Source organism: Haliotis rubra, unplaced genomic scaffold (genome assembly GCF_003918875.1).
Source record: "Haliotis rubra isolate DU_JTF1 unplaced genomic scaffold, ASM391887v1 Scf155, whole genome shotgun sequence".
Taxonomy (NCBI): domain Eukaryota; kingdom Metazoa; phylum Mollusca; class Gastropoda; order Lepetellida; family Haliotidae; genus Haliotis; species Haliotis rubra.
The window spans coordinates 1,671,942-1,682,812 of NW_025765503.1; the positions used below are offsets into that span (position 1 = coordinate 1,671,942).

The 10,871-nt window shown below is 40.2% G+C and overlaps 1 protein-coding gene across 1 annotated transcript; it reads right to left on the reverse strand.

Annotated features, from left to right (window-relative positions):
• Window positions 1–6,037: 6,037 nt before the first annotated feature.
• LOC124270805 (putative uncharacterized protein DDB_G0268590) lies at window positions 6,038–10,871 on the reverse strand. Its single transcript, XM_046705847.1, has 3 exons — window positions 10,797–10,871; window positions 10,154–10,157; window positions 6,038–7,044 (listed from the first exon to the last, which is right to left on the reverse strand). Exons 1-3 carry the CDS (start codon window positions 10,869–10,871, stop codon window positions 6,038–6,040), a joined length of 1,086 nt encoding a protein of 361 aa, XP_046561803.1.

The window sequence follows — 10,871 nt, forward strand, 5'->3', positions numbered from 1 at the left end:
TCGGTGGAGGTCTTGGAAATGGTGCTTTCGGTTTCGGTTTCAACAACGGTGGAATTGCAGGAAAAGGCTACGGCTATAACAACTACGGATACGGTAAAGGCTCTGGCTCCTTCGGTGGCGTTGTTGGTGGTAACGGACTTGTTGGATTTGGCGGCATCGTTGGTGGACGTGGCATCAGTGGAGTGTTCGGTAATGGACTCGCTGGTCATGGAGGCATCGTTGGTGGACATGGTCTTGCTGGACATGGTGGCATCGTTGGTGGACGTGGCATCAGTGGAGTGTTCGGTAACGGTCTTGCTGGTCATGGAGGCATCGTCGGTGGACATGGTCTTGCTGGCCATGGTGGCATCGTCGGTGGACGTGGCATCAATGGAGTCTTTGGTAACGGTCTTGCTGGTCACGGTGGCATTGTTGGTGGACATGGCGTCAATGGACTCTTCGGTAACGGACTTGCTGGTCATGGAGGCATCGTTGGTGGACATGGTCTTGCTGGACATGGTGGCATCGTCGGTGGACGTGGCATCAATGGAGTCTTCGGTAACGGTCTTGCTGGTCACAGTGGCATTGTTGGTGGACATGGCGTCAATGGAGTCTTCGGTAACGGACTTGCTGGTCATGGAGGCATCGTTGGTGGACATGGTCTTGCTGGACATGGTGGCATCGTTGGTGGACGTGGCATCAATGGAGTCTTTGGTAACGGTATTGCTGGTCACGGTGGCATTCTTGGTGGACATGGCGTCAATGGAATCTTCGGTAACGGTCTTGCTGGTCACAGTGGCATTGTTGGTGGACGCGGCGTTAATGGGGTCCTCGGTAACGGACTTGCTGGTCACTTCAATGGCGGAATCGGAGTTTCTGGACCTTTCGTCGGAAAATTTTAAACAGCAAGCGGCCACTGCTACTAAGATGAGATGTACATTTCTCGAGGGATTAAGTTTTATACTGAATGTCATTTTGTAATTTTGGATGAATAAAAGCACATCTATACCTACCTACAGCCTTTTTATCATTCTTGACATGCTGTAAGCATATATGTCGTAAAGTGGGATGCTTTGAAATAGTGAAAACAGATTTTTCTCACAGTTAGACGGTATATTAAATTGTTAGCGAGTATAATTAGCACTACATAATATGGGAATAAAACCCATTTTATACACATAGGACCAGTCAATCAGGCCATTAGAGGACGAAGGGAACGCTTTAGCAATCATGCTATCCCTCCCCTACCCCCACCCCCACCCCAATATGAACAAGTTGAATAATTTTTAATTTTTGATTGATATTGAAGTGTACATAAGCCTTAAAAAGCTTTAAGTTTGCATTTGTTTGTAAAGTGTGGAAGGTGGGTGGGGCAGGATTCGCTCACCTTTTTTAGAACATGTAGTATCATGATGATGACTCACAGCACGTGGGTTAAAATTGTATAAGCAGAGATTTCTTATGGGTGTTATAAGGGTTTTCTTGCTTACAATTACTACCAATAGTCTTAACTCAGAATAAGGTCCTAAAAAGTGTTATATTATTTAACTAAGCATGTTTTTTTCAACACTCGAGTTTCGTTATACACTAATTCCTTTTAACTGACACGACAGCTGGTTTTCTTGATGAAAAACTCTCACAAAGTGAGATAGGTGGTTGACTGATGACATAGGTTTAGGCGGTGACAAACGGATGACAGTTATTTGGGCGAATATGGGATTCGAAACCAGCGGTTTGTTCTGTTTGCACCATGTAGGGTCGCAAGGAACGACATTGTATGCCCTAATAGCCATGTCATATGCACATATAACACATGTACAGTAGAACTAATATACAGTATAGATGCGTTTCAAAACACGTATACAACCTTTACTCGGGTCTTAAGTTTTATATGGACATTTTCATGTTGACTCTCGTCGGTCATTGATGTTCTAAAGCGGCAACCAGTGTACTACTGAAAGCAATGAAACTAATGAAGCAAACCATTGATGCCATTTGTATGTATTCGTATAAAATGCAATATTTGGTGCCAAAACATCAGTCTTTTCGTGGTAATCTATTTCCGAAAGCTCTATGACGCACACACACATGTGCATTTCCTTGCCCCTTCGTCAGGTGAATTCACCTGAATTAACCTGACGAAGGGGCAATGGAAAGCCCAGAAACATTGTGCATACAATAAAGAAGAAGTTGACATCCATAATATTCTGTTTTATACCCTTTATACTGATTCAAGCCTGTGCCCTGTACGCCCAATGTCCCCAAATCAAAAGTGTGTCAATGAAAGCAACAAACCCTTTTCTTCACCCATAAGAAACTTTAAACAGAGTCAGTGGTAAGATTCCGACAATGCCATGAGTATGTGTTTATGAATCACTATCAGTTGACGTTTTAATGATACCAGGCGTTCACGAAAATGTGAGCGTATCCTGTCCTACCAGTGGCACCCGCCCTTAACATAGGAAAAGGCTGGTCAATTGTTCACCTGAAAATATCGGGGACCTATGTTAAAAGTTCAAATTACGGATGCCACTGTTTCTGATGGGTCAAATTTTACAATTTCCTCACATGTGAAAAATGATGACAATTCTTATGGATATACAACTTCTTTTAGTCTGTGAAGGGCGGCGTTTGGACATAGATTCTAATGTCATTGTCAAGCAAGTGATTAGAATCTATGTCGAAACGTCGCCCTTCACAGAATAATAGACGGTGTATATACATAAAATTTGTCATCATTCTTCATCAACTTAACTTCTTAAATGCCCATCAAAGAAATTCCTCACATGTGCACCATAAAACCTTTCTTTACGCTTTACGCTGAAACCTTGATTTGACAGCTACTGACTAAAGTTGTATGAAGCCTCGGTAAAATGAACATTCTCGTTTGAATCACAACAATTTGTATTTCAAGCCAAAAGGCTCATTGCCTTCACCGCCTCCGCAGCATCCTCATCACGCATTCACTCCCCTTTTTCTTACAAAAACCCAGCAGGTGTCACCATTTTTGCCCAATAAAAGTTAAATGTTTTATGTATCTGATATTTGTATAAGATACGATATTTTATTACCCATATGGGAAGGAGGTCACAAGGTAGTATTTTTCCTGTAAGTCCCTAGGGAGGTTACACCTTTTGGTGAACGCTGATTCGCTGTTTCAGAAAATAAAACAACCAATCAACGCGTAGGGATATGGGGATTCCCCACATCGCGGGTTTCCTTAAAGGGAATGCTGTATTCATTTTAGCGATGTTTAGATCGAAAACTATATGGGTAATAAAAACAATAACCAACTCGCGAAGGCTCGAGAATTACGTAATTAATATAACTCGGGAAAGATAATCTGCCTATTTCCCGTCACTTGTTAGCTATTGTCTAAATCTGCAAGGAAATATTTAACATCTTAAGCGCTGTTCATAGAAGATCTTTAACGTTATAGTACTGGTGTTAGCGAAGAAACTAATTTGCCCTGAAAATTAAATGATGCGTATTCAAATGAATGAGACTCAGATGTTGGTTATTTAATAATATAGGCTTATAACAACACTACATACGTGATAGTTGAAACAAATATGTCCTAAAAAGGCTAAAACTTGATGTTTTAATGAATGATTTGTTAATACATCAAAATATATACGTTTGTCCTTAGCCATAATCACATAAATAGTGAGAATGTTTCTCAAACATCTGCTCGGGAAATGAACTTAGTAATACTCTTGAACAGTTCTACCTTTGAATGATTTAGTCAGATGCACCTATTGGGTTGAACGTCCCAAAAATGTGATGCAGTATTTACATATCTTATCATTGATGAAGATTCATGTGTAATTGAAATAATCATACACCACCCTTCAGAATATTTGATCTGTCTGATCTGTCTGATATGGTATAACGGGTGCAAGTGAACAGTGCAATTGCAGAAACCCGTCTTCTGAATAAACCTACAGCACTGCAAGAATGGATAATAACTGAGAAAAAAACAACAACGGAACATCTGCTGTGTAACAGTAACCTATGTTAGAGACGAATATTTAGATCACACACGGTGTCGTAGGATGTTGCCCACAAAATCAGTCGCTAGTTGGTCTTATCCAGAGTCGAACCTGGAGCCGTCGTCCTACTGTAGAATGATTAGCTTAACAGCACATACATTACGTGAATGCATGATGTTTATGATGAAGTAATAGTATATCCCTCAGTAAAATACACCCCAACCCATTCCCCTTTAATCACTTTGTAGCATTCGATAGTCCTCACACAAAATGAGAGTGAACTTTGACACATTAGTTGTCATCGAGAAATCTAGCGACTGCTTCACAACGAAATTCAGATTGTCTTCACAAGATAAAGATGTTTTTATAATAATGAAAACGCACACCAAACTAGCCGCCCAGCCAGCCAAACATAATATGTATATATTCATTTTGTTGAGCATCTCATGACTGCAATGTTGATAACGTTTATAAGTAGACGGACGAGCAATGTAAGTCTTGAATATGGAGTATGAATACTAAGATTTAGGAGTTACGTAGGAAATACGTATCAGTAAACGCTGTTTTACCATTAAACAGTCAAACACCATGGTGTCGACCTTTGATATGTCGAACACCAGGTTGTTTCGAAGTAGAATCTGGATTCCTGGATGTAGAGCGTTCTAGGACTTTCTACATAAAAGATCACATGTTCTTATAAAAGGATGTTAGAAAGAAAAAGATACTTTCGAAATTTACATTTCAGTAAACACTTTATCACGTTCGGTATCTTGCCGCCATTTGAGAACTACTACTTTATCCGTATCTGTAAACAATAACGATGTTGTACACACAATGTTTCTCCCATAAAATACCAATATGTTGCGTTCAATAAAGAACATACAATTGTCGTTGAAATCGAGGATATTTGTCAAAGTGAGTATGACATTGATATTGAAAGTCTGTGCTCTGTATTTTTTTATGAAACCATTCTTCAAAGAAGTGGCATACTTCATATATCTCCATAGATTATATGAATACTGATGGTATTATAATTAACCAATAAACCATGCCCTTACTTCGCGTGTCAGTGGGTGTTAGATCCTGAATATGCAAACTCAGCAGTTTTCATCAGCACATTAATTTAATAGAACGTCCTGTGGAGACGACCAAGGGTATATAAAGCCTAATAATTTTGTCTTCGTCATTGGAATCGTCCTCTTCCCAACAACATCAACTCTCCATCATGAAGGTAGGTTTCATTCTAAAAGCTGTACAATATTTTAATAATATATTTTCGAATAATTTTACTGCATGCATGAGGGTTGATGGGTTAAACGAAGATGCAATGGGCCTTTTGTTATGTAAGAACTAACAATGACACGTATAATCGTATGACAGGTGTACTTATGACCGCTTTGAATCGTTCTTGACAAATAGCACAGAATGCCAGCTTCATGTGAAAGAAAACTCCGAAATGAAGAAGGTATGAATTGACGAGCACGGGAATAGTGCTGACACGGGAAACATGCAGGAAACATAATGTTGGAAGCACGAAAGGAGCACATAAAAGTACACGTGTTCCTTTATTTATTTCCGGATTTTCACTCACAATGCAGCACAATACATGTGAAGAAACCTGAAAAGAGGATAGAAACTCGTGCTCACTTATTTCTTTCCATCAGTATATAATCATACGAATCTACAATTCTAACCGACGGTCGTAGGTTTCTATCGCGACTTTACATATTTTGTATGTTGTACTTTGTGGTGAATTCGTTACGTCTGAGGTGCTTTAAATAACTCGGGATCAGTTTACCAACATTTGGAGTTGATAATACCGACAAATTGGTTACCTGGGTATCCTTGATTTAACATCATAATCGTTCAAAAACTACTCCATACTAATTGAAATATAGTCTCAATCTATTTATGGTTGCCATTGTACTTTGTATAGGTGTAATCTGACGTACATCCTGTGTTTACATAAGTGTACTTTATATCAAGCAGGATATATTAATGTCATTTCGTTACAAACATGTATTGTAAATAAGCACCTATTGTTTTCTCAGGTCATCGTCGTTGTATTATCCGTGCTGGTGTGCTCCACCCTGGCTCAGGTGCCTCTCATCGGTGGAGGTCTTGGAAATGGTGCTTTCGGTTTCGGTTTCAACAACGGTGGTATTGCAGGAAAAGGCTACGGCTATAACAACTACGGATACGGTAAAGGCTCTGGTTCCTTCGGTGGCATTGTTGGTGGTAACGGACTTGTTGGACATGGCGGCATCGTTGGTGGACGTGGTCTTGCTGGTCATGGTGGCATCGTTGGTGGACGTGGCATCAGTGGAGTGTTCGGTAACGGTCTTGCTGGTCACGGTGGAATTATTGGTGGACATGGCGTCAATGGAGTCTTCGGTAACGGACTTGCTGGTCATGGAGGCATCGTTGGTGGACATGGTCTTGCTGGACATGGTGGCATCGTCGGTGGACGTGGCATCAATGGAGTCTTTGGTAACGGTCTTGCTGGTCACGGTGGCATTGTTGGTGGACATGGTGTCAATGGACTCTTCGGTAATGGACTTGCTGGTCATGGAGGCATCGTTGGTGGACATGGTCTTGCTGGACATGGTGGCATCGTTGGTGGACGTGGCATCAGTGGAGTGTTCGGTAATGGACTTGCTGGTCACGGTGGCATTGTTGGTGGACATGGCGTCAATGGACTCTTCGGCAACGGACTTGCTGGTCATGGAGGCATCGTTGGTGGACATGGTCTTGCTGGACATGGTGGCATCGTTGGTGGACGTGGCATCAGTGGAGTGTTCGGTAACGGACTTGCTGGTCACGGTGGAATTATTGGTGGACATGGCGTCAATGGAGTCTTCGGTAACGGACTTGCTGGTCATGGAGGCATCGTTGGTGGACATGGTCTTGCTGGACATGGTGGCATCGTCGGTGGACGTGGCATCAATGGAGTCTTTGGTAACGGTCTTGCTGGTCACAGTGGCATCGTTGGGGGGCACGGTGTTGCTGGACACGGCGGCATTGTTGGTGGACGCGGCGTTAATGGGGTCCTCGGTAACGGACTTGCTGGTCCCTTCAATGGCGGAATCGGAGTTTCAGGACCTTTCGTCGGAAGATTTTAAGCAGAAGCGGCCATTGCTACTAAGATGAGATGTACATTTCTCGAGGGATTAAGTTTTATACTGAATATCTTTTTGTAATTTTGGATGAATAAAAACACATCTATACCTACCTACAGCCTTTTTATCATTCTTGACATACTGTAAGCACATGTGTCGTAGAGTGGGTTTGCTTTGAAATGGTGAAGACACATTTTTTTTACAATAACACAGTATATGACATTGTTAGCGAGTATAATTAGCACTACAGAATATGGGAATAAAACCCATTTTATACACATAGGACCAGTCAATCAGGCCATTAGAGGACGAAGGGAACGGTTTAGCAATCATGCTATCCCCCCTCCCCCTCCCCAATTTGAACAAGTTGAACAAATTTTTAATCTATGATCGATATTGAAGTGTACATAAGCCTTAAAAATGCCTTAAGTTTGCATTTGTTTGTAAAGTGTGGAAGGTAGGTGGGGCAGGATTCGCTCACCTTTTCTAGAACATGTAGTATCATGATGATGACTCACAGCACGTCCTCTTGATAAGGGTTAAAATTGTATGAGCAGAGATTTCTTATGGGTATTATAAGGGTTTTCTTGCTTATAATTACTACCAATAGTCTTAACTCAGAATAAGGTCCTAAAAAGTGTTATATTATTTAACTAAGCATGTTTTTTCAACACTCGAGTTTCGTTATACACTAATTCCTTTTTACTGACACGACAGCTGGTTTTCTTGATGAAGAATTCTCACAAAGTGAGATAGGTGGTTGACTGATGACATAGGTTTAGGTGGTGACAAACGGATGACAGTTATTTGGGCGAATATGGGATTCGAAACCAGCGGTTTGTTCTGTTTGCACCATGTAGGGTCGCAAGGAACGACATTGTATGCCCGAATACCCATGTTATATGCACATATAACACATGTACAGTAGAACTAATATACATTATAGATGCGTTTCAAAACACGTATACAACCTTAACTCGGGTCTTAAGTTTTATATTGCCATTTTCATGTTGACTCTCGTCGGCCATTGATGTTCTAAAGCGGCAACCAGTGTACTACTGAAAGCAATGAAACTAATGAAGCAAACCATTGATGCCATTTGTATGTATTCGTATAAAATGCAATATTTGGTGCCAAAACATCAGTCTTTTCGTGGTAATCTATTTCCGAAAGCTCTATGACGCACACACACATGTGCATTTCCTTGCCCCTTCGTCAGGTGAATTCACCTGAATTAACCTGACGAAGGGGCAATGGAAAGCCCAGAAACATTGTGCATACAATAAAGAAGAAGTTGACATCCATAATATTCTGTTTTATACCCTTTATACTGATTCAAGCCTGTGCCCTGTACGCCCAATGTCCCCAAATCAAAAGTGTGTCAATGAAAGCAACAAACCCTTTTCTTCACCCATAAGAAACTTTAAACAGAGTCAGTGGTAAGATTCCGACAATGTCATGAGTATGTGTTTATGAATCACTATCAGTTGACGTTTTAATGATACCAGGCGTTCACGAAAATGTGAGCGTATCCTGTCCTACCAGTGGCACCCGCCCTTAACATAGGAAAAGGCTGGTCAATTGTTCACCTGAAAATATCGGGGACCTATGTTAAAAGTTCAAATTACGGATGCCACTGTTTCTGATGGGTCAAATTTTACAATTTCCTCACATGTGAAAAATGATGACAATTCTTATGGATATACAACTTCTTTTAGTCTGTGAAGGGCGGCGTTTGGACATAGATTCTAATGTCATTGTCAAGCAAGTGATTAGAATCTATGTCGAAACGTCGCCCTTCACAGAATAATAGACGGTGTATATACATAAAATTTGTCATCATTCTTCATCAACTTAATTTCTTAAATGCCCATCAAAGAAATTCCTCACATGTGCACCATATAACCTTTCTTTACGCTGGACTCAGGCCTTGGGCGATGAAACCTTGATTTGACAACTACTGAGTAAAAGTTGTATGAAGTCTTGGTAAAATGAACATTCTCGTTTGAACCACAACCGTTTGTATTTCAAGCCAAAAGGCTCATTGCCTTCACCACCTCCGCAGCATCCTCATCACGCATTCACTCCCCTTTTTCTTACAAAAACCCAGCAGGTGTCACCATTTTTGCCCAATAAAAGTTAAATGTTTTATGTATCTGATATTTGTATAAGATACGATATTTTATTACCCATATGGGAAGGAGGTCACAAGGTAGTATTTTTCCTGTAAGTCCCTAGGGAGGTTACACCTTTTGGTGAACGCTGATTCGCTGTTTCAGAAAATAAAACAACCAATCAACGCGTAGGGATATGGGGATTCCCTACATCGCGGGTTTCCTTAAAGGGAATGCTGTATTCATTTTAGCGATGTTTAGATCGAAAACTATATGGGTAATAAAAACAATAACCAACTCGCGAAGGCTCGAGAATTACGTAATTAATATAACTCGGGAAAGATAATCTGCCTATTTCCCGTCACTTGTTAGCTATTGTCTAAATCTGCAAGGAAATATTTAACATCTTAAGCGCTGTTCATAGAAGATCTTTAACGTTATAGTACTGGTATTAGCGAAGAAACTAATTTGCCCTGAAAATTAAATGATGCGTATTCAAATGAATGAGACTCAGATGTTGGTTATTTAATAATATAGGCTTATAACAACACTACATACGTGATAGTTGAAACAAATATGTCCTAAAAAGGCTAAAACTTGATGTTTTAATGAATGATTTGTTAATACATCAAAATATATACGTTTGTCCTTAGCCATAATCACATAAATAGTGAGAATGTTTCTCAAACATCTGCTCGGGAAATGAACTTAGTAATACTCTTGAACAGTTCTACCTTTGAATGATTTAGTCAGATGCACCTATTGGGTTGAACGTCCCAAAAATGTGATGCAGTATTTACATATCTTATCATTGATGAAGATTCATGTGTAATTGAAATAATCATACACCACCCTTCAGAATATTTGATCTGTCTGATCTGTCTGATATGGTATAACGGGTGCAAGTGAACAGTGCAATTGCAGAAACCCGTCTTCTGAATAAACCTACAGCACTGCAAGAATGGATAATAACTGAGAAAAAACAACAACGGAACATCTGCTGTGTAACAGTAACCTATGTTAGAGACGAATATTTAGATCACACACGGTGCCGTAGGATGTTGCCCAAAAAATCAGTCGCTAGTTGGTCTTATCCAGAGTCGAACCTGGAGCCGTCGTCCTACTGTAGAATGATTAGCTTAACAGCACATACATTACGTGAATGCATGATGTTTATGATGAAGTAATAGTATATCCCTCAGTAAAATACACCCCAACCCATTCCCCTTTAATCACTTTGTAGCATTCGATAGTCCTCACACAAAATGAGAGTGAACTTTGACACATTAGTTGTCATCGAGAAATCTAGCGACTGCTTCACAACGACATTCAGATTGTCTTCACAAGATAAAGATAAGATACATTTCAATAGTCATGTTTTATAAATAATGAAAACGCACACATAACTAGCCGCCCAGCCAGCCAAACATAATATGTATACATGTATATTCATTTTGTTGAGCATCTCATGACTGCAATGTTGATAACGTTTATAAGTAGAAGACAAGAGCAATGTAAGTCTTGAATAATGAGTATGAATACTAAGATTTAGGAGTTACGTAGGAAGTACGTATCAGTAAACGCTGTTTTACCATTAAACAGTCAAACACCATGGTGTCGACCTTTGATATGTCGAACACCAGGTTGTTTCGAAGTAGAATCTGCAT